This window comes from Diplotaxodon limnothrissa, linkage group LG11 (assembly GCF_057381915.1).
Source record: "Diplotaxodon limnothrissa isolate DT_005_m linkage group LG11, D_limnothrissa_male_GT1.1, whole genome shotgun sequence".
Taxonomy (NCBI): Eukaryota; Metazoa; Chordata; class Actinopteri; order Cichliformes; family Cichlidae; genus Diplotaxodon; species Diplotaxodon limnothrissa.
This window is the reverse complement of record NC_140606.1, coordinates 35,582,434-35,607,744: the sequence shown is the minus strand read 5'-3', so window position 1 is coordinate 35,607,744 and position 25,311 is coordinate 35,582,434. Positions and strand designations below refer to the sequence as shown.

At 43.3% G+C, this 25,311-nt stretch overlaps 1 protein-coding gene across 1 annotated transcript in view; it reads right to left on the bottom strand.

Annotated features, from left to right (window-relative positions):
* satb1b (SATB homeobox 1b) overlaps positions 1-25,311 on the bottom strand; it is a 42,657-nt gene that overhangs the window by 5,330 nt on the left and 12,016 nt on the right. The window contains exons 5-10 of the mRNA XM_085365908.1: positions 23,225-23,336; positions 22,046-22,123; positions 18,668-19,167; positions 16,244-16,456; positions 13,145-13,216; positions 12,541-12,696 (exon numbers count right to left, since the gene is read on the bottom strand). Of these exons, the coding sequence (XP_085222034.1) occupies positions 12,541-12,696; positions 13,145-13,216; positions 16,244-16,456; positions 18,668-19,167; positions 22,046-22,123; positions 23,225-23,336 (1,131 nt within the window). The remainder of the gene's footprint in view (positions 1-12,540; positions 12,697-13,144; positions 13,217-16,243; positions 16,457-18,667; positions 19,168-22,045; positions 22,124-23,224; positions 23,337-25,311) is intronic.

Here is a 25,311-nt window from a genome sequence, read left to right as displayed (position 1 = left end):
GAACTTTGGAAGAAATAAAGTTGGGATAAAGTAAAGTAACAAATGTACTGTAAAATATGGCATACCATGAAATTTATTTGATATAAAACCTACTTAAATATGACTATTTTTCACAAAAATTACCCCATCAACGAGACTTTATGTTCAACATTCCCGCACTCCACTGATATTACCATACTGTTTCAAATCAGTTTTCCCCTTTATTGTTTAATGTAATTTGTTGAGCCTCTCCACTGCAGCTGACAAGCACCAACTGCTCTTGATTGGATCATGGAACTTGCTGCCCCTGCCACTAAAGTGTTCCAATACGGCCCAGAAAACAAAAATCTAGGGCTCTTCAATGCAGTGTACTCAGTGTTTTGTTGAAGATCATTAAGGGCTCTCTATAAATAAACAGAACAGGTAGTTCAGAACAGGCCTGTTTGACGACCAATAGAGAATACGGCGCTCTCTCAAAGTGTTTCACAACAACATTGTTGTAAAGGCATTTTCTCATATCGCATGACTACAAAATGCTGCAGCAACAGGAACCAAAAGTCTACTTATACTTGCTACACTGTCTTTGGCTGATAACTTTGATAATGATCAGTTACAGCAAACCTACATTCATATCAGAAACAGAAGTAACAGATTTATTTTTATTAGGTGGACTCTACAGTTCTAATCTTCGCACCTCTCATCCCCCCTCACAGTTTGCAACCGCAGAAAACAATGTCAGCCAAGCTAGAACTCAACACCCAGCAGAAAAACGACGACCAAACTTAACAAATGTCTGTGTTGGAAGCGAACGGTGACCTAAAACCGGTGTAAACGTTCATTTTCCTCACTCTCCTTTGCGTCTGCCGCACCTGTAATTTGCCCATGGTGGGAAATCACTTGCACTTTTGGAAAACGCCACAAAGTAGGCCTTTTACAGTTTTCCACTAAATTTTCTCTCGGGTGAAAACTGTTGCATTGTTTTCATTTGAATCATTAGTTTGACCTCAAAGTCACAACATTGACCCCAAAAATTGCAATTCTTCATGACATTCTGACTTTTTACTGACAATTAACCTTCACTTTAACGGTTAATAAATCATATTTACTATGCATTTAAGGACAAACAGCTTTACAGCTGACCTAATAAAGAAAGCTATTGCTCAGGAGAGCAGAGGTCAGTTCTCAGGCTGCTTGTCCTTAGCATACTCTAAATACTGGACTACAAATTGCCCCCACGTGTAGCTATTAGCATGCGAGTGTTTAAAGTGAAAAAAATGTTTCATAAATGGGTGAATGTGGCTTGTAGTATAAAAAGCGCTTTGAGCGGTCAGCAAGACTAGAAAAGCACTATACAAATATCCGTCCATCCAAACACATTTTTTCCAACCTAGATAACCTCAGAAATCACAGATTAAGTAGTGAACTGGAAAGGCAGTTTATCTGGATACAAAGCACATCTCTCAGTTGAACTCACAGATGCTGCAAACAGGTTCATTGAAGCAATAAGTACTGAAAGGCATAGGATTATCTTGCTATGCTGGCACACACCTGCAACAATATTGCGCTGTAATCCGCTGCCTCTGGGTCATTGTTGCTTAATTATTAATTACTTTCAAACAACTGGACTGACAATCAAGGATTCTTTTTCTTGTTTTGAAACAGACATGACCGGTGGCTCATGGGGCTACGGGGTCATGGGGTGCCAAATTAAAAGAGCACCTCGGGGCCCTAGAGGTCAGATCTGAGCACAGCCCCATGAGCTTCAGCAGACCATTGTATAATATTGATATAAATAGTAACCGGGTGTTCTGAGAGAAACGGTTTCCTTGCAACACAATAGTTGAATTCATGCGCAAGATTCACCCAGCTATGCAATGCAGTACACCGTGTATGTGTGCTGCAGTCACAAGCTGCCAATGAGAGCATAGGCCTGCTCTGTCAGAGAACAGCATGGTATTCACCGCTCAACCCACCCACCCATTCACCACCAAACTACTGCTGCAAACACCCCCAACATGGAAGGAGGAACGTTTAAAAAAAAATCTGGCTCTGCTGTGAGACAGGCCGAGTGGACAGACAGGCAGACAGACAGGGAGAGGTCTGTCACATGGCCTGGACCAACACCTTCCCCCTAATCTCATTTGCTTGTTATCAGCCCCATCAAGCTGACCTCGGCCACTGCAAAAATAAATAACTAAAATAAGCCAACAGATGTCCATCAATTTGCCATTTGAGGTTTTTCCCGCCCTCCTTTCTCAGATTACTGCGTGACCAAAAATAATGCCTCACATTCAACCCAACAAAAAGTACTTTGAGCACCATTTGGATTTTAACCATCTGGACAAAAAAGGCCAAGATGACACAAAAAAATGAAAAGGGAAACTCGGTGATGAAGAAATGATTGTGGCTATTGTTGTGGCTGGCTGGTTGGAGGAGAAGACGGTTTCTGAGACAGCCAGACAAACCTCCTGTGTCTGAATAAGGGAGCGAGCTAAAAGAAAGGGGAAGACAATGCATCACTGTCTTTCCTCCTCCTTGAACCTGGCAGAGGCCCAGCACTGGCAGGCAACACTATGCAGATAAACGCAGCCGATAACACGGTATGTTCAAACCTGTTTCTCCTCCCCGAGCACACCAATCCAGCGTCTGCGCACGCAGGTTCAACCCTGCGAGGTAACGTGCGCCGTGTTGTAAATACATTACGGCATGGTGGACGCCCATCTGCTGACGACGGTGGAGTCTTGAGATGTTCCCGATGCTTCGGCATATGCGAATCTCCCGCAACAATAAGCAATAATTGACTGCACATTTCTGGGCCAGATTCCTTTGCGGCGTGTGGGTCTTTATAAGCAAACAGAAAAAGCTTTGACTGTACGAATTGTTTCTGGCATACAGTGAGGATGAAAAGGCAGTGGAAACGGGGTCAGTAGCCTTAATTGAACTGCAGTGGCAATTGGAAGGACGGCCAAAAAATATACTAAGAGCACATTGTTCCCATCTCTTGTAACAGATGAACTCTGTGACAAAAATGTACACTTCTTCAAGTTCAACTCAATTGTGTTTGTGTAGTTTGCCTTCTCGGAGCAAACGTACAAACTCGCACAAACTTCATCTAGCCCTTTAACAAAAGGACAGGCCTTAATCCAAATATATGTTCCTCTGTGGGGGTGATCCAGTGATCAATGCTTAAAGGGAAGGAATTAATTTGCAGTTCAGCTAAGGATTTACCACATTGATTATCGTTGCACCGCTGCAGCTAGATGAATATGTTGGGTTATGCGGGGAATTTATTATGTAGCCAAAGTAATCGTGTTTATTTTCTTTCATTCTCCGTGTGATAGGCAGATGATCAGGACAAGGGCAAGATTTGCACTAAAAATGTCTGCTAGCAAGATTTGAACATACAAATTTGTCTCGCTACTGGAATGGAAAAGATTACTGAACTGTGCATTCATCATATATCCAAAGTAATGCAAAGTAATCGTGTTTGCATTATTTCTTTTACTTAAGAGAAGGTTTGTGCTGGAAATGGCTTTGCTATATGACAAAATACTAATGTATCCAATGTTGCTGAAAAGGAGATTACTGAGCTCTGTTTCAGGCCGCTTTATGTTGCATTTATAATGCCGCTTCTGGCTAGACTTTATGTCTTGATGCATAGTTTTTGAGAAAGACCACGCCAATACTAAAGAGCCAGTACTAAATCTGATCAATTCTGGAGAAACTAGGGACCCACTAAATCACTAGTTTGCCTCTCTAAGCAACTCATGAGTGGATATTAACTACAGAAGACAACACGGCACTGAAAGTATGAGGCATTTCCAACGGATCGAGAGAAAAACGTTCAGTGCATTTATTACTTTCTAATAATATACCCCCTTCTTTGTATCGTATCTAAGGCTGTTCACCAGATGGTGATCAAAGAGTTGAATTTATTGTTAAGCCACATTTTTATTTACCTCTGCATAATTTTTCATAACCTCACCATCTGATTCTAATTCACACGCAGGTCCTAGGCCCTCATGAAGGAGGCAGACTACAAAACAAACGGATCAAACGACCATCTTTGTAAAATGACAGACAGGCCCCAAGGATGGCTGGATTTGCAACTGCAGAAATTAATGATGAAATTTCTAGTACGGTCGCTTCTTTCTTAAGGAAAGCTTTTAAGGATTAAAAACTGAGTCATCTAAATCTTTAGAAACTTGCCTTTAAAACTCTATTTTTTTTAGTTATTAAATCTCGTTGATACGACTCTGATGTCTTGTCAGAGAGGATGCTTTCCAGATTGTGGTTGCCAGATTGTGTTACTATCTTCTTTTGTGAGGATGTCAGTGGCTGAGCTTTAGGAGAGAGATTCGCCAGTCTGAATCATACATGCCAAACATTTAATCTCAATTCGAGCTGTGACACGGAGAAGTCTTAGCCAAACAGCGAGCGTTTTCTGAAGAGGGGTCGCGACCTCTCCAGATACAATAAGCAAGTTGACAACAATAACAGACTGACAGCTAACGCGACACACATTGTGAGGGCGAGGCATGACTGTGCAGGAAATGGCCCTCTCTCTGTGTCAGCACTCCTTCCCAGAAACAATACCGACTAGCTCTGTGTGGCAGTTTACGTCATGGCTGCCGAACCAATAAAGCATTGAGGGTATTTTCGAGCAACCAAATAGAGGCAGATGGAGCATAAAGAATAACCAAAGGCAAATGACCAGTCCATCAAAAATGGAGCACATTAAACATCTGTGTGGTTACAGTTTCGTTTTTTTTTAACCACACATTTTATTCTTTTCCAGCAAAGTTCTTCACACACAACTGCACATAACACAGTAACAATTGTACGACCAGGGACTTTCCCACAGTCATCCTCCTGCAGAAAATCCTGATTGTCTGCAGGATGAATGCGCTGCCCGAGCCCAAGGAAAAAAATTGTTATAATTTGCATATCCACAAATTAAACTGTTGTAATATTTTGCTCAGTCCTGACCAAACACTTGCAGGAAATATATTTTCTCTCCTAAGAAGGTAAACTTCACATTTTAGTGGACTCTTTGTCCAGGAAAGCACCACAGATTTTTCATGTGTACAAAATGGCTGAAAATGGAGTCACTGATGATGCTACAGTACACGTGTCTCTCTGTATCAAATATTAGTATTGTTGAAATTGCACCATAATCTAGTTTAGCCTGGTGGTGGGCTGATATTTGTATATCCGCACTGTCTGCACAGCCACACTGAATGTTCAAACACTGTTCTCCATCCACAAATTTACCTCTTGTTTATAATCTTTTCTATTCAATACTGCTGAGGCAGATGGAGGATGAATGCACACAAGACAACAAACACATCGAAGATGAACTGCAGATAATCAACAACTGCAGCAACATTACAAACGCAGAAAGCACCTACATGGAGTCTGATTCCATCAATTATAAGAGCTTGATTGAGATTTAATTCAAAGCTGGGGTTTAATTGCTAATATCAAAGCATAATTAAGCTGATAAATCATGACTGATCTTATTGAATTAGGGATTGAAATAGCAGGGAACCTGCAAATTGTCTATGTCAGCTAAATAAGTGTTCTTAATTGTTGACAAGTTTGCAGATTTTAGTGAAACTGATCAAATATTTAAAGGCAGACAAAAGATATATGTTTTTTTTGTTTCCTGTTCAATTTGAAGGGACTTGTCTTAAAATAAAATCACAATTTTCAAATGTTGAGAAAATAGCTGAAAAACCTCAAATGTCTCTGTGAAACATGGCTGGAAGCCCTTCGTCAGGCTCAGTTCATGCAGTATATTGTAAATTTACCTACTAATAGAATTCAATGTGGATAAAGTGATTAGTAGTGAGAGGCAGTCATCCTCAGAGGAAGCAAAGAGACAGAGAGGAGATTTTGAAAGACAGAGAGGAGAACAAATAATGCTAGCAAAACCAAGTGAACGTAAGCAGGATGAGGACTTAGATAGGTCCTAATATCTCCCCATGCAATTCCCCCTCTCTCACACTCTGTATGCACGCACACTAGCACAGATACACACTCTCTCTCTCTCTCACGCTGCATCTGCCGGAGCTAGTGGCTGTAGTTAAATTGAAATATTTCCCGGCGTGTGTCAGAAGCATGCAGAATGGTAATTATGACAGATCTGATTAGGCGGGCCGAGTCGGGCGGCTCCGGGCTGCAGGTGCGACCTTGTGCATTCCTGCGTGTGTAAATAAAATTAATTACAAGCGTAGGGGGCGCGCAGCGCGTGACATCAGCGCGCACAGGGGGGACTCCCACGGGGGGCACCCTAATGGAATATTTTCCCCGAGTCTAATAATACAGTTGGTATTGACTTGAGGTAATTAGGGGGATCATTAAAGCGCTTTTCCCGGCGTATTTGCCTGCCTGATCAGATTAGCGAGAATGGGCCTCAGAACAAGCCCTGTGTGGTCTGTCAGGAGAAGTGGAGACAGTGGGAGTGGGTTAGCTTGCTAACATTTGCAGGAAAGAAAAAGCTAGCAAAACCCTGTGCCTGTCAGTGGAATAGGAGTAACTTTTTCTAACAAGCCAGAAAACAGTGAGAACTAGTGATGTGAGCTGTGTGACAGAATAAGCATCGGTTAGGCTTGTTTATCGAGAGAGCTCTAGTGCTACTTCAGTTATGTAGCGAACTGGCTAACAGCTGCTGTGCTCCACGAAACATTTGTCATACAGTAATGTACTAGAGGTGATGAGGATGAGACAATTTGGAGTCTTGACAGTCGGGGCAGATTCCTAGTTTGGACTGCAGGGAAGGAGGTGGGCGACGAGGGGGGAGGGAGTTGTGCGGTTGGAGACAGATGGGGTGAGAGGTGGCATGTAAGGCGTAAGTGAGAGAGATGGCAAGAGAGACACAAAGTGCTCTGAGCATGCTCAGTGAGACCCCGTGCTCCCACTAAGAGGAGGAGGGCTCAGAAAACAGGCTGGTGGGAATTCCACTGTCCATTAAACAATAAGAGAAAGGCTCATTTCAGAGGGAGGGGAAGACTTACCGTTTGCAAGATAATTCGTTCACTAAATTAATTATTCAGACAGCTGGGTCTCCAGTTCAAGAAATTGTGTCTTTAATAATGGAGGGGATCTGGCCTAGCCTGTTTCCCATGGCAACCTAATAACCAAGCAGGCACGGGAGATAAATAAATAAATCAATTAATAAACAGTCACGGCCCTTTTAGATCCCCAGGGGCTGTGATATGCTCACTCTGATCTGCCTAATTTGAGAGAGAGAGGTGAGGAGAAGCACACAAACAAAAATTAAGACTTGATGCCAGCACTGCTGTAACAGTAAAAGTCAAACTTGTGGGAAGCGATGCAAAACTGTAACAAGTACCAGTGTAACATCTTCACTGTCGATTCTGACGATCTATGGATGCCACGATTTTCATGCAAAACGCGACTTTTAATATTCCGACCCCGAGCAGCTCCTCACAACAGACAAACCTCTGAACGGTCACAATCTAGACAGAGACACCGAAAAGGTCAGCCATCTGCCCCTCTTGTAAAGCAGCCACTGGATGGAGCAGAGCTGCATGTGTGTGTCTGGTTTGGTATAGTTGGCTGAGATTAAAGCTAAGAAAAGCTTTCATGTCCATATAAAACATGTAAAACCACTAAGCGGATTCTACCCGTAACAGGAAATTAGCAACTTTGGAAACATGAAGCAGTCACAGTTATGCGGTCACCCTCCCTTCCTCCTATCAGTATCCCCACCCGCCGCCTCCACCCACCTTCACCCAATAGTCCATATCCTTAGACCAACGAGGCACTCACTCCCCGCCATCACCGGCCCCCCACCACTCCCCTCCTCCACTCCAGGGACTGCCGTGCCAGGCGGGTGCAGGGTGACAGATGGCATACACCAACCTCCCCCCCCTCTCTCTCCCCTACTGCACCAGCCCCCCTGCTCGGCCCCCCCGGTGGCGCAGCGGCGGACCAGATCAGTGCCATTCTGTCTCATTAGAGCCTGGCTAATTAGCGTAGCCTCTTCCAGGGGAGAATGAGCGAGTGAGAGAGGGAGACAGAAAGAGAAAGAGAGATGGGGAGGGAGGGCGCCGTTTGTGGTGTTGACTGCGTTCTGTACTCCACTGGCCATTGAGGAGTCGGAGGGCTTTGAGCCCCGCAGTGCGCAGGGCTCCCAGGGTGCTTGTTTTATGACAGCAGGGACTCTGATTCCATCCACCGCACAGTTCCTCTCAGGAAGTGTTGGGAATGTTTAGACATAAAAGTCGTGTCAAAGGAATGCCCCCGATCCGCTCCACCCCACCCTCAGCCGACCTCCCATCGCTCAGCTGAATATTAGCTGCCCTCTCCGTCAGGCTAGCCAACACAGCAAGCCTCCCCTGTTAACATGAATGAAAACAAAGCACTGCAGCTTGCTAGATAGTGCACTAGCCCTACTGAGCCAGTTAATAATGTTGACATCAACTCCAAGCTATCCAGATCATAGCTTGCACCTCTGCAGGCTAAAATGAAATGGGCCGTTTGGCAAATAGCACAACTTCTGGCAGTGTCAACGCTGGATTTGAACCAGCAGCGCGCAGTTGTTTTCTCCAAGTCTGACATCTCCTGAAGCTAAATGGAGATGGAGCATTCTTGGAGCGTTCGATCAGTCTGAATCATTGAGGAACGGATCATGAATAATGATTTCGATTTTATCAAAGAGTAAACACAATATGTATCCTAATAAATCAGAATGGCTTTGTGGATTGCTTAAAAAAATGAATGGTCTGACTTCAAGTAAATAGCAAACATTAATCTGATAAAGTATTATGGCTCGGGTTAGAGTCACTGCTCTATAGTTACTACTCTGAATATGTGGCAGTAAAAGAGTGATTGAAACGCAACGTTGAATATGTGCATGTGGAGGGTGAGGACTGGCAGAGGCCTTCAGTGGTTACGAGCCCTAGGAGAGGACAGAATGGCTGCGTTCCAAAAACTCCCCAAACACCAGCCGACATAAATATGCACACTGGAGTATACATGCACTGGTCCACGCATTCAATGTGCCTCCTCAGAAAAACACACAGTACATGCTCCACACCTAACCGCACGCTCAGTGGAGCGTGAACCAATGAGCAGGCTCGGGTTAACTTTTCTACTCAAAGTATTGCTGCCCGTGGCCTCCGTCAGGTCACCATCTCCCATCTTTCTCTCCTTAAAGATTGTCAGATCTGTTCTCATCTTCTTGGCTGTCTCAGATACTCTAAATACACCAAGTGGTGTGCACCTACCCGCATGTGTCCAAGTCACCTGGTCCCGTGCTTATGTAAACATACTGGGAAACCCTAAGCTGAGCTGAACAGGCAGAGTTTGAAATGCAAACCAAGCAGACAGGACAGTGCCAGTTTCAGTGATGAGGCCTCTTCCTTCCCCTCCCCCCATGATTATTTCCCTGGACCCCATATGGGCATCCTGCCAGTCTAGCCCATCCTCCATCCTCATCACCAACCACAGTACCAGCAGTCTCTGCTGGCATGGTGCTCTACCCACGGCTCGGATGGTTATTTTTTTCCCCCTGCAAGGCTGCAAACCTCTCTTGACCTAAGCTTAAGTGATGATTTTGAACATTATAAATGGATACATTCAGCTGTTCCTCTCACTGATTTAGACAAGCATTTTACTAGCATTTTAAAAACCTAAAAAATGTTTTTAAAGCAACACCTCTTTTAAAAATGAGTAACCACTGCAGCCAATAATATGTAATATGACTAAAGAGACAACAAATCACTGCTAATCACTAACGAGCATATTGTGGGTATGTGTTCTACAACAAACCACCACATTTTAAAATGATTTTTTCTGGTTAAAATAAAACTAGTGCCATCTTTTATCAGTTAGCATAAAGGCAGCACACTTTTACTGGATATGATATTTCATGTTTAATAGTTCAAAATCTACTAATATTTTCATCATTAATCAATAACTATTATATTGACTAATCACTTGGTTTTGTTAAATCGGCAACAATCTTTTGAAAAAAATGGCCGTCATAATTTCCCAGGAACCAAGGTGACGCACTGAGGAAGAGAACAGGACGTCTGCTTGGTTCTTATCTATTTAGGAATCTGTGTGTGTGTTCCTGTCTAGCTATCTTTGTGAGGACCGAAATCTGCATTCTACTATACTTGTGAGAACCAACAGTCACTTGTGAGAACACACACACCGGTCCTCACAAGTTTGAGGCTCAAAATGTATTTTTAGTGTCAGGATTACAATTAGGTTATGGTTAGGTTTAGGGTTAGGCATTCATTTTTAATGGTCAGGGTAAGGGGCTAGGGAAACCATTATGTCAATGAAGGTCCTCACTAAGATAGCTGAACGGGCTTGTGTGTGTGTGTGTGTGTGTGTGTGTGTGTGTGTGTGTGTGTGTGTGTGTGTGTGTAGCGGGATGGTTTGTTCTCATTTCTTGACAATTGTTCACCTGCTTCGGGTGTATTGCTAGAGACCTGATTTAGTGCAGTGTCAAGTCTTTGTATTTTGACTAAGAGCTGCCTTCTATTACACTTTCACATCTACCGATCGCCTGTCTGTGAGGCATTTAGAGAATATTGGTAAACTGCAGCTTCATCACTCCCAGCCACAAGGATACTTTCAATCTGTACAAAAAACTGCAGTAAAATTGAGTACAAAGATGGTAATAAAGGTTCTCACTAAATACAACGTTGTTCCTTATCTGCATGTCAGAGGAAGTGATTAATACAGGGCGAGATTACATTTGATTAGTTACCAACTGGCTCAGTGAGCATTAGCTCTGCTGCTCAGACTTGCTCCATATGGTTTGTGTTAAGTAATTGTATCCTTATAGGCATCTTCTATTCAATACAGTAACGCTATATCTGTGTATCACCTTTCATAGCCGTTTGCCTGTTTGCGAGGTGTTTAGGGACGTCTGTAAATTTCAGTTGTGGTGATTAACTCTTTCCGCAAGTCTTTACAACGAGACCTGACAAAAATGATTGACTCATGGCTTGACGAGCAAACTAGCTAATCTATCATTTAACATATCATTGCAGCCCTGCGGTTGCCTACACAAAGTGCCATATTTATTTACTTTTGTGTATGACAGTGATACTATACACAGCATTGAGGGAAAAGAAACCCTTTTTTATCCAGAGTGCGATGCTGGCATTGAGGATAGTAAGATAAAAATGCTTGAACTGTCTGCCCAGAGCATGAAACTAACACAATGAACCCACTGTCCTGCTTTAAATTAAAAAAATATATATTGGCAATTTCTTTTTTGAATATTTTTGAGGAAACTGCAGCGGAAAGCTGGGTCCCAGCATCTGATTTTCAGAGTACGTGGGTGCTGCTGGGGAGGAGCAGCCGCTGGCCTGGCGGTGCTGGTAGATGTGGCAATGCCGGCTGGGTAGTAAGGGGGGAGGACCAGCTGCCCGGGGAGCGCCCATTACGAGATAGAGCCAGAGATAAGTGCTCTCCCAGGCCCCTTTTCAGAGGCATAATTAGCACACTTCTTATCTGCTGCTCAATTCACATTCACACCCGCCTGCCATGAATGGAACGTGAAAGAGAGGCAGAAATCGGGGGAACGAGAGAGGTAGAGGGGCAAGACAGAGAGATGGGAGGGAGGTGGAGACAGCATGATGGAAACCTGTTCCCAGACAAACCGTCATTTGAGAAGAGAGAGACATGAGCGAGTTAATACTGCGACCGCCTCACTCTCCCCCTTTTCTCTATCCTTCCAAGGAGTCTTTGAACTCCTTAACAAAAACAGTGGTTTGTGCATCAAACTGCAATTTGGTAAAACAAAGCTATCTGGGGCTATAATCATCCTAATCAGCAAGAAAAAAATAAAGCCTTTGCAGATATTTCAAGATTATTCCGCCCTTGGTGATCTATTTCTCCCCCCCACCATCTTCTTCATCAAGCACAATTGTGGAAATCTTCCCAACTCTGCCTGCGACAGACACACGAAAACCTTTAATAATAAGTCCTCAGTGCTACATTTTTAATTGCTTTTAATAAAGAGTTAAACTGGCGCTATGTTTTCACCCTCTGTTTCCAACACACACAAGCTTGTGTTGTGTGAGCTCTGCGCTCTTTGTGAGAAGATGACAGGGGCTCCCATCATCATCTAACTGAGTGGAGCTAATATAAACAGGTTTGTTTGGTGTTGAAACAGTGTCGACTGCTAAACTCCAAACCCACAATAAAGAAGACATGTGTCATTATGACGATAAATCGCTCCACTGATACACTGAGCTAAGTTTCCTTATGCGCCGTCTCCAACCTTTGATGGAGATGTACAGTTTTCCTGCACACACGCATTGAAGGAAATTCACCAGAGTTCACCAATCAGAGACAAAAGGTCCTCAATTTCTGGCTTTAAACACAAAGGCTGTGTCTGCACGTGTGTGGACATTGGACAATTACGTATGCCCGTCTGGACTTTCAGGCTTGGATTTATGGCATATCAGTACAGCTCTACTTTAGAAAGCACGATCCAATTAACAAATTATGCTACCTAAACACAGAGGACAATTTGCGACAGTTCTTTAGTGTGTATTTCACTACCTGGCTCTTGGAGGCCGCCACCTTTGCAAACAAGGCCTGGGACACTTTGGCCCTCTTCATCTCCTGCTGGATCTCATCGTAGATGGTGGAGTTGATGTTGAGGATGCAGCTGTCTGCCTTGCCGTTCCACTCGCTGGGCAGCGGTGACGGTTTAACCTGGTAATAAAAAGAACAAACATTTGATTTAAAGGCTTTCCCGGTTTTATTAAACTCTAATATGTTGTTAGATATAAGATTCTATTTGTATTTGGCAGGTTTAGATTGCATGTGTGGACCTGGACTCTCTACTCTGTCTGAAGATTTTTTTTTATTAGTGTTGTGTGACAGTTGGTTTACTAAATACTGCAACAGAGTAATGTAATGTAATTTAACTTTATTGTTCCAGACTTTCTGATAACACTTTGCGCTGATAGACAGAGAAATTAATATTTGCCTCGCGCTTGAAAAATAACTTTCCAGCTTCATAAACATAGAAAACACTAAAATTGCACTGACATAGGGATATTGTTGTCAATGAGAGTGACTTGTATTTTCAATGAGAATGTATCTGCTCAGTTGGCAGTGCTGGGGTTGGGGAAGTGAAGGGGTGAAGTTGTTTGCTCACAGGTGAAATGCCCACAGGGATTCGGGGATTCCAATCCTCCGGCCTTACGCTGTTACAGTCTTCCCTTCGGGGCTAGAACACAACACAACCATATTTGTTCAGGCTCACATAAGAAAAAATAATAATAAAGGGAATCTGTCTGAACACATGATCATGCATGCAGCCAACTCTTACACACACACCCGCGCGCTCGAGTGTAGATTTCACCCACACACAGCACCAGCCTTACTTTGCTCAAAAACACTTAGATGTGTTGTGTGAAACGTTATTATTCTTATGTCAAGCCGGTGATTAAAAAATAAATGTAAGTCAAGTGAAATCAAATCATCTTCATTCAGCGGCTTGTTGCATCTTGACGAAAATCCTTTGACAAGGTAACAAGTATCCTAATAAAAGCATTACCCAAGAACCATTAGCATATGAATCATTCCATACGAGTCTTTTTGAAAGGAACCATCGACAGGGTTGGGTGTGGGTACAAGTAAATGGCATTCAAATAAACCATAATAACACCAACAGCTACCATCTCACGATGGAACTGGTGATCAAAAAACATATATATTCAAGTATTTGTCTAGACACCTAATACGAGCTCCTTTATGTGTTAAAAAACAATCTCTGAAATTTGTGGTGAAAGTGGAATGTCTGAGAATTTCTGGGCCTTTTATCCTGTTTTATGACAGCTCGACACGGGCTTGTCAGCGGGAGCAGGAGGGTACCGTGTCAAGCAAATTGTTAAGGCAGAGACATGCACTAACTGGCTTTGGGAGAGTCGAGCCGAGCCATCGGTACATGTGAGAGAAACATACCTCTGCATCTGTTTTTATGAGGCCAATAAAAACCCTCCTCTGTCTCAGGCTCAATTGCCACCCTGTCTGATTTATGTGCTTAAATTCACACCGCATTGCTTCATAGGAGAGGCTGGCAGATGGCCAGGTGTATGAGTGTGCAAATCTGTGTGTGCGCGTGAGAGGAAGGACAGAAAACAGGTCTATATGATAAATGTCAATTGGTTTAAGTCATACAGGTGAAGCATATTAGGCCTTGAGATATTGTACTGATGTGCCAACAGTATTTTGAGTGATGTGAAAATAAAAATCAGAAAGCAGGATTTGAATTTTCTACACCATGCTGTAGCCACTGCCTTTATTCTCCGCCTTGGAGATTTATTTCTGTTTTATTTTGTTTCGTTATGTGCCTCTGCAGCTCTGTGAGCTCACTGCAGATATGCTAAGATAAGCCTGATATGAACTTAACAGGCACTTCATAGTTCCACGTTCCTGCCTTGGCTTTAAGGACACTAACAGGAACACTAGAAGCAGATTATTTTGCCAAAACCTTCTTTTATTTTCCTTTTTTTACATCAATAAATTCCTGTGCGATAGTTCACTCTGCTGCTTTGAGTTCCCGTCCTGTGCCGGCACAGCCTGAGATTGTAAAGATGAGCCGTGAACTGCAAAATGCTCCTGCTTTAAGTTCAGCACCGCTGCTTCACAGTACGACTCTTTCTTTTCAGCCGGCCACTGCCACCACGCTGAGCCTTTTCAGAGGGAAGATTGATTTTTAAGATGGGTGGGCTGGGGCTTCTATCTCACTCTCCTCCGCACCTAAATAAAAGCCAAATTTTCACCGGAGACAGGACAGAAGAAGCCTTTGTCTGGCCCTCTCACCTCCCAAATGCAGCTGACCGCACTTCAAATGGGCTTAAGTGGTAGAAAGTTGCCACATACCTTTCAAATGAGGGACACTGATTTGCGGCGAGGGTACAAAGTTGTGCTGTGGTACGAAGCGATTTTGAAAGACGCACTGACTAAACGATGTTTGATCTTTCACAGAGCTTGTCATCACCGAGTGAGCTTTATTTTTTTGAAATGGGAGGGCTGTTAATGCTGCCTAATGCATGGTAAAAGGTCAAAATTAGCACAAAAAATTATCCATCATTTGTGCACCATTCTCACCTGTGTGGTGAGGGCGGGGATGATGCACAACTCATTTACATGCAGGAAGAATGTAAAGTATGTTCTCTTTACCACTGACAGACTTTTATTTGTTCCATGTGTTTCTGGAGAGGCTGATACAATAGAGGGGAATGTGAAGTATGCAACGAAACAATGTGTTGGGGTTGTTCTTGTACACACGCTTGTTGTTGTCCCAGAAAACAGAGTGTGCTAATGAGTGCATGAGGTGCCTGTGTTTGTACAGTATAAATATTTAACATCGCGCAAATGTTTTATACCAACTGACTGAATCTTCTGAAGAAGAAAGAAAAAGGAAATAGCGTTTTGTTTGACCTTGTGTGGTTTGCAGCACCTCTAAAAAAGCGCCCGCGTCACGAGGTTTGATTCACACGTCTGTCTGTCTGTCTGTGATCCCAACACAAAGACGGACGGACAGACATTCTCAGCTCAATCCAACCTGCTCTCACGCATGCATACCTTTACCCGTTGCTCACTGCGTGTAAACACATTCATGAAATACCAACAACATCTCGGCAGAGCTGGCTCAACAGTTCAAAGGAACAGATCCCTTCAGATATGTCGTTTTATGGGGTAGAAATGTAGATTTATCAGCCCTGAGTGTTGTGTGCACACTGAAAACTATAACCGTGTAGAAAGTAGATTTTCTTTGCTTTTTGTCAGCCACAGGACTTTAAAGAACTGTCACTTCATTTCAGATTACTCTGACTCGGAGCAGAAAGGGTTTTCTTTGAGTTGGCCACACAACAGAATAGTTGTGGAGTTTAATAAGCAGGGTAATGGCAATAAACATCTGGGTTTGGTTGGCAATACTACATGATTTTTGGGTCCCAAAGTTGACAAAGTATTTACTACAACTGCTGATGCTTTGTGTTTTATCCATCACACTTCTGCTACCAGTGGAGCACAGCCTCATCTCACATCATATGTCAAGTTCACCGTCCTAATTTGGTGGCGTATTTAAGCTCCATAACTTTGCATGTGTGTCTGCTGGTTGAACCCATCCACCACCCCAGCATCCACTATAAGCAGCAGGGGCCTGTTCTACTTAAGCAAGTTTTTTTTAGGTTATTACAACATGCTGTATAACCACAGAAGAGCATCCACAGAAACAATAATTTACCTGTACAGGTCGGCTGGATGGGGTGCTGATGAGCGGAGCGGAGCCCATTGCAGAGGCGGCCGTGAGGCTGCGCTCCCGCTCGTCCTGATAGATGCGGTCACGTTCGGCCTCCGGCAGCTGCAGGAAGTTCTGCATGGCGCGCAGGTTGACCAGTAGCGACTGGGACGCCGTCTTGGGATCTTCCTCCTTACGCAGGATCTCAGACAGTAAGCCCTACATGATGAAACCACATTTAGTATATATATTTAAAAAAAGAAAAAAAGAAAAAGAAACGAGAAGGTGCCAAAAGAGCAGTGGACGGAGAGCAGCATCAAAGAAAAGTGAAAGAGGAAGAGAGAGTAAGAGGCTCCCAGAGCGGGAAATAGATGTGAAGCAGGGGTCACGGTGGTAACCAATAAGGAGAATAATCACATTAGAGGGTTCTTAAGTAAGACAGTAAAGTGTAAATGGAGACTCTAATGACAATGGAGCTGTGACGCTCTCACACACGCTTTCTTTTCTGAGTCAACTGATTATATGAGAGTCTCCACCTCTCACAGACTTGCAGGAGCTTTGTCTACAGAGAGCAGTCCATTATTAATGTTATAAAATCATCCCATCATATCCTCATGACTCTCTGCAGGGCTTTTGTCTGGAAGTACAACAATACTGTTCTGTCAGTCTAAAGCACTTCATCCATGATCATTTGTGGAGATGACGGGAAAAAAACCCACTTTACTGAAACTTGTGTGTGGCCTCTGAACCCATCGCACATGGGTGGTATTTAGCACATCTTGGACATATTCTTTGAGTCGTGTACTGCTTTGGATAAGAGCGGAGCTACTCGCCTGAAACATCTTGTCTTGTTCAGCGGGCAATCAGTGTATCCTCTGTTTACTTTTCAATAGCGCTCAATTCCATCATTATGAGACGGCGATGACTCCATTATCAGAGACGTGTGATTGGGCCTTTTCATCAGCTCTTGGCCACACACTGTGCAAACCATCGCTCCGCTTCTCTCACCATCAATACGTGTGATTTGGTAATAAAACAAAGTGATGGTAAAAACAGATTTGTGCCTTTATTTATTTATTTTTAAAGCATTCGAGTCCTCTCGGGCTAATGATCAGAACTGCAATATGCGATTGGCGGTGTTTCTTCGGTGACTATTAAAATATATGCAGCCATATATGTCATGTTTAAAATATGCAGGTCTGTGGTATGCAGACATGTGTGAACAAACCACACATTTTTATTGGTGTGACTGTGTACTTGATGGATACACATTGTCAGAGGACAGATTAGCAGTATATCCTTTTTATGCTTGAACTCTGTGTGTGTCTGTTTGCATTCTTCAGTGTGAACATGCTTATCAGTTTTCACCATCAACCATTTCTATCTGTCTCTTTGGGTTGAGTAGTTTCCACCCCATTAAAAAAAAAGCAACCTCTGCTCCTTTGATCCACCTCCTGCACTGACAGAGGCCTCTTCACCCTGCTAATCAACACCTCCCTCCCCTGTCCTTTTATTAATGCAGACTTTGTGAAGAAACACAAACCTAATAAATAATCCTCCGAAGGCACGTTGGACTAATTCCTAACATCAGCCACCGATAAGGCTCTATTTGTGTGGGAGCCTGCCATGCTGCACAAAACCACCACTGTCTGAGTAAGTAACACAAACACTCACATAATTTTTGTTGCTGTACGTTCTAACTCCAATAGATCCTTATCGCTCTTTTTCCCCCCTTTTCTTTTTCACATATAGAACTTCAAAGAAAATGGAGAGGTAATGAGGTTTGTTGTCAACCCCCCAACACAGATAGTACGTCTTAAGGCTTTAACGCTGCCATCTGTGTCTGTTGATATGTCTGTTAGGCCTCTGACTCTGCAGTGAAACCACATATTTTTGGCAGAGAGAGAACGGATGCCATGACCGAACCTGGGTCTTTCACATGGCAGCCTGCCATCTGTCTTCAAGTGAAGCAGAGGTGCTAGACTACTGGAGTGTGTGAGAATTATGAATAAGCAGTGGCTTCATACAGAAGCCTTTCCTAACATTTCATAGCGAGAGAGATCTCGTGAAATTGTAGAAATGATAATGTGATACGCTTCCTTTTCAAACAGGATGTTGTTGTAAGATATACACTTGATGTGTTACTACGGGAGATAAAAGCTGATGTTTTTGGTTTGATTTTGGTTGGGAGTATTTGGCTGAATTTCACCGGTGCCACTTGATTTTACAACTAAAGAACTTTAAGGGGATGTAAAGGTACCTTTTCCATATTTTAAATACTTTATTAACATCTGAATATACACAGTATTGATAAAAAATGAATGAAGACTGTATGATGTAGGCAGATGCAGTATGTTTTTTATAATTTTCTTCCAGTTTAAATATAACCCACTGATTGAGGTCAGTTCTGTTACAATTCGATCTCCTCACCTGTGTTCTGTTGAAGGCCACACGGGCAAAGACAGCCTGTGAGATGCCGGCCCGTTTTAGCTCGTCCCTCACCCACTGGTAAATCTCAGAGGAAACCTCTGTGTTCGATGCCACCTGTGGCTCCAGAGGCTTGGTGTGGGAGCTGCGGTTGACAGGTGGGTGGTTGAGGTACTGCTGTGACAGGGATTGCTGCGCCAGCAGCCGGTTCACTGCATACTGCTGGTTGAGGATCTGTGCCATCACAAGCTGCTGGTTGACCAGCTGGGGACTGATGGGTGTGGACACCAAGCCCGGGTGATGCAGACCGGGGAGCTGGGGCTGTCGGCCTCCCGTTTGACCACCGTGCGGCGGCGGAGCATGAGGCAGCGGCGGCACCGGCGACGAAGGAGTCTGCTCCGCTGTGCTGCCGGGGATCGGCTGCTGCTGCTGGGAAAAACTCAGGTGGTTGTGGTTGTGGTTAGAGCCAGGTGGGGAGAGGTCGGACAAGCCGTCCATTTCCGCTGGAGAAAGACAAAGAAAAATAGACACGAACAAATGATTGGCTTAAATTCCACAAAGAAAACAGAGGAGGAAAAAACAGGCGCGGAGAATGACGTAAAAAGAAAAACTAGCAGATAGCCATCTAACAATCATGAACACCAGTTTAATGGCACCATAGTCATACTCTCTAATCAGAAGAAATGAAACAGACCCGGCCTGCATCAGATCAAATGTTTGCCTCGAGTCAATCTAAGCCTGTCAGCTTACATTCCTGTTTACATTATATGAGAAGGGAATTCATTTGTGAAGCTCGCACATATCTAAGAAACCAACGAAAAGCAACGGGAGGTTAGAATCTTCCCCCTAACCAGAACTCTCCACTGGCCTCTTCCTCCCTGCCAATGACCGGGTAAAAAAAAGAGAAAAACGAAAAAGATGGAAACGCAGATAAAAGAGCCTCATTGTGTTTGACCTGTGTCTTCCACTAACCATGCCTTCGAAATTAAGTACAGAATGTCTGTGGCCTCATCATGTGAAAAAAAAAATTCTTGTGTGTGTGTGTAGGTACAGAAATGATATGTGCGTGTTTGTGTGTATGTGCATGCACAGAGGCAGAAGCAATACAGCTAAATCTGATTCTCTCTTTGCATCCTTAATTCTAAAATAAGGAACACAAGCTAGCCAATATGACATATTTAGGGGAGGATGGTTTAAATATAAAATGTTTGGAACAGCGAAGAGAGAAAGGAGGGGTACATTGGAGGACAGAACGAGTAACCTGAGGAACTGCCCTGTTTGAAATACTGAAACGGTTTTGACTCGAACTGTCTGTGAGAAAAAAAAAATTCTACGTGCCGTCATTTAATGGCATTTTGGAGATTTTTGCAGCATCTCTTGCTTTGGGAATCTTTAAGTCCATAATGGCTGCTGGGGAATATTTTAAGACAGGTTTAAATTATGTGCTTAGAGGATGAAAACAATGATTTAACATTTAAAGTGCTACCCACAACGAAGTGAATGAGCATTTGGAGCAGCTGAATGTTTTCAGGTTACCGCCTCTCTTTAAGGAATTCACATATGCTGAGGCTCTTTGCATGTACTATGCCGAGTGAGTGAGGGGGCAGTATTTAAGAATTCATACGGATGGCAACATTAACACCTCAGAAGTGTGCTGCGGCCTCCACATCCCACAGAAAAGCATCGTATGAGAATGTGAAAAGCATAAATTGCTGTTAAGGGAAGGGGTGGTTTTGGGGGGGGGTCTTCAACAAGCTGAATTTTTCAGCAGATGAAAGATTAAGTGCATGGATGTTTTCCAAAGATACCCACAATAATCGTGTGTTTGAGCTGCCTGTTTCTTAACTGTCAGCAAGCACAAAACACCCGGCCAAGACGGGTCTATTGAGTGTTTGTCGAAAACAAATGATGTGGAGGGGGGGGGGGCAACAAAAAATAAAAATCTTGGTAATAATCACATCTCTTTCCATAATCCCTGGCATTCCCTGGCTCTGATGGTATGGTGTGCCTTTTCACTCATATGTGAATGTGTGTATGTGCGTAGTGCGCATATGCTCGCTCACACAGACTGCTGGGGGGCATACTCGCAACACACAAACACACAGGCACATGGAGGCATTTCCATGCAAATTGAAAAGAGAAGGGGTGACAGAAGAGCATGGCAGGCCCTGGGAGAAAAAGGCTGCCACAGAAGCGGGAGTCCTCGTGTGGAATCCTGCCACAAAAGAGCCCCGGATTAAACACACAATGGGAATGGGATGTGGGCTGAGGGAGGGAGGGAGTGTGTGTTTGTGACTGGGAGTGAGAGAGAGAGCGAGAGAATGAGGGAACGAGAAAGAGAGAGAGACACTGACCCAACTCCTGCTCCTGTTTCCTTCCCTGCGCTCACTCGCTGGCACCCACTTCAGCTGACAGAGAGTACCTGTGACCAGGTACTTGTTCCCCTTGACTTCAGGCTAAAGCTACTCACTGAACATGATGTGCTGAAGTGAATTTAGAGTCACATAAGACACTGCTTTCAAAACACAAAGGGTTGCTGTGCCCCCCGCCCCTCTCTCTCTCGCAGCCTTCATGCTTGGCAGTTCACCAGTGTTTTTTCTCTTGCTGCCATTTGTGGCCACATACAACAGCCCATCATAAATACTGAGGTTGGACTGGGGCAGGAGGTTTTGCCACGGGCATGTGGTGGGCACCTGAGGCTCATGTGCCAAAGTTTTTGCTTCTGAGGTTTGGCTAACATGGCGTGCGCGCGTGTGAGTTTATCTGAGTGTGTACGAGTACATCCTGAGATGCTATCGCTGCTTCTCTGTGTGCGTACACATCTGTGGTTAGGTTCTTATCAGGATTCGAAGTCCTCAGAGAGTATCATACAAAGAAAAAACACAACTGTGTAGTAATTATTGCTTTTTTTTAAAAGACAAGCATAAATCATTTAGATTGATTCTCAAATTGTAAAGGAACTCTAAGTTTAGTTGTGACTGAGATGGAGATTTCCACGTGTAGCCTGTGGGTTAAAGTTAACAGAGCGATTTTTTTTTGTTTTAATTGTGACTTTAAAATGACTGTTGTTGGTTTTTGGATCAAGATTATAATTGTGATTCAGTTTTTGGAAAGTCTGGTTGTTAACGGCAGTTAAGGTCACAGTCTGAGTATAAAGGAAAGTTTCTCAAAAAGTGACTGTGTGTTTATCTTTGTGTATTAATCTGTATAATCTCATTACAAGAAACAGGTACAAACAAGGAGAAAGGCTGTAAGGATCAGGTTTGACATCACCGTAAGTAATGCTATACTGAGTTTCTGCACAATTAATTAATGCCAAAGCAAAGTCCTCTACAGTGTGTGTGTGTGAGTATTTGTGTGTGTGCCCATGTTGCAACATACCTAGTGCATTGGCACGTGGGCTCTCACGGAGGACACACGTCCCCAGGTAACCCTCCAGCTGGGAGGGTTGACGCATGCCTGAATAGTCAAATAGCGAGGCACACACACACACACACACACACACACACACACACACACACACACACACACACACACACACACACACACACACACACATTGCAGAGTTGTGAGGAAAGAAAGACAGGGTTAAGGCTTTCTACAATTTGTCTCTCCCACTCCAGCTAAGCAGAAATATGACATTTAAAACATCAGCATTTAAAACTGAGGCCGGACTGGCAGCTGCAGCGCTTCCACTTTTAAGGAACATAAAACCAAAAAGAAAACAACTGTGACAGAAAATGTGTAGGTGTATGCAAGAGAGTACTAAAGTACAGCAGGTCTCGAGTAAATAAAGTTCCCAGTGTATGTTGCTACTTTAACTGATGGAGGGGGGAAAAAAAACATCAGATAAGATATGATCACAACACACTATTTGCATGGAAGGCTGTGAAAACATTTTGATATAATATCTGTGTCTATCATCACTGCGAGCAGCAGCAGCAGCACACTGGTAAAGAAAAAAGATAATGTTCAACAGATTGGTAAAGCTAATATCTCAGCATTAAACCAGCTCACAACAGAGCGCTGTTCTGCTGAATCAAAAGACATAAAAATATATCGGCGTGCTATCTGCAGCTTGGGTGCTACTGCTATTATATAACCTCATTTCCTGGCAGGTCAAAGGGGATTTTTCTGCGATTATATAAAGCACGTGTTGGTAGAAGTTTGATAAGAAAATCTAATTGAATTTTAGACTAGGCCGGCTGAAGTCATACTTGTCATACTTTGTTCACTCACACACACACAAACAAAAAACAAAACATCTTGGGTCACTTTGGCTCTTGCATTAGTGTTAGTTAAAGCAATAATGGATGAAGCAAAGTTAACACTGTGTGTAACTGTAACAATGCCTGCAGTGAGCTTAAATTATTAGACAACAAAATAAAAATGTATTTCTGCTTCATGCAACAGCAGGAAGACAAAGAGACGGTTGGTTAGGGAACATATTGCAATGGTGACTGGTGTGTGTGTGTGTGTGTGTGTGTGTGAGAGAGAGAATGTGTGTGCAAAGAGACAAAAGTGTGAGCGCCATACTTTGCGCCCCTCCGTTTTGCTTACCCATCATATCTTTTGTCTTCTTGAAATGTTTATACCAGCGCCCAAATTCCTGACACTTCGCCGCCGACACATTTGCATAGTAAGTGCTGTTCACAATGGAGGAAATCATACTCTGAAAGAGAGAGATTGATTGAGGGAGAGGGAGAGAAAACGAGAGAGAGACTTTAGATTCTCATTGTGGAAAATGCAGACATAATAGTAAAGCTTGTGAAACATGCAGTAACACTGTAGCTTGTCAAAACAAATAAAATATAGGGATCGAGTAAAACCCAGTACCAGGGGAAAAAAGCTAACTGAAAAGTATCAGACATGCAGAAATCTGAGATTGTTTTCTTCTACAGGTAAAACAAATTAAACCAAAGAAGGGGATTTATCTCTTATTAATTAATCAATTACTTTTATTTTTTTTATCAAATGCCGATGAGTTTGTCTGAACTTTTTGGGTCACTTATAAGGTCACCTGAGCTCTACATCTGCTCACTCCATGAGCATGCAGTGGGAAAGATATTTACCTTTGAAAGGAAAAGAAGATAGCTGCTTATTGAATATCAGCACCTGGGGAGCTCGGCGATGTAAACAGATAAACCTCTTTTATTTTGCGGCTCTTTATTTATACAATCTGTTAAAGACAACGACTTCGAGCAGATTGGGGGCCGCACCGAGCATGTCGTTCTCCGATGCGTACGTGCTCCCATCTCCCCCCTATACAGTCGCCTCTTTGCCCTCTCAACATTTACTTCAACCGCTCTCCTTCGCCTGGGAAAAACAAAGAGCTGTTTTTTTTCCTCTTTCCCATCCAGTTTCATTAAAATGAATGTTTTAACACCTTGCCGGCCTCCGGGTGAATAGCGAGGTTGGCACAGGAGAAATTGTTTTTGATTGTTATAAATATTCAAAAGAACCAAACCATCTGTTTTCAAATTATAGGTATGCCATCTTTATCATTTTCTATAATATATGCGCTTGGAGGATGGTGGGGGGAACCTTCTGGCAGAGTAGCATGGCAGTGTGAGCAGAAATGAACAGCCACAGGATGATTCTGGTTCTCTGGCTCCAGCTTTTCACCACAAAAGGAGGTTAAAGGGTGACAGCTGTGCCATCAAAAAGGTCGATCAAACTCTGAACTCCTGACCTCCGGATTAAAGCCGTACGCCGCACCTTATACAGCAGCGCTGCAGCTAAGTGTGATGCACCGAAAACTTTAGACATGGTAGGAACGAGCCACCCAAAAGAAACAAGACAGACACAGGTTCCTTTTGTTAAAAAGAAAAAGCAGCAGGTAAGTCACAATTTTAACCAGCTTCCTCCTAAAAGATTTACATGAGGAATATTTTCCATTCCTCTGTTTGAGACAGAGAATACCACACAGGAGACGTTATAAAAGCTAGAGCTCTGTGCTAGCCAAGTCTTGGTTCAGTAATATTAAAACCCAGCCGAGGTTGGAAAAGAAGCAATTACATGTTTAGGAAGACATCGAATTTTGTGTCATGGAAATGACAAAAGACACCAACTATCACACACACAATTACTACTATACCTGCTTGTACCAGGTGGAGTCAAGTTCAACATTCAGCTGCTTATTATTATTAATATTTCTTTCTTTCTTTTTCTTTAAAGGCAAATTCAGGCAGCTGAGGCGAGTCACATTCGTGCAGCTGGGTGAGAACTTGTGCCAACCATGCTGCGGTGCATCATCCCGGCATGATGAAAAACAGGAGGGTGAAAAGGTCTGCATTTGGACTTGTACGCTACAACAAAGCAGTCTTTTATCAATATATTGAAAAGCCTTCATTCAACGGAAGCGCTGACGGAGTTCAGGTTCGGTTTAATGGGTCACACTTTTATGCATGAACTGACTCATTTTTATACAATACTGGTATTAGGAAATAGTAGCTGCAAGTTCAAAATTCTCTGGTCCTACATTGACAGTCTCTCTCCAACTCCACGTCCCCACCCAAAGATCCATCTGCAAACCACGTATTTAAAACGTAAGAAGAATTCGCCTTTAAGTCAGGGGGATAATGAACTCCTCTCCTCCAGCCTGGCATCTTTTATTTACAGTATATCTGGGCTTAGGCGGCTCCAGG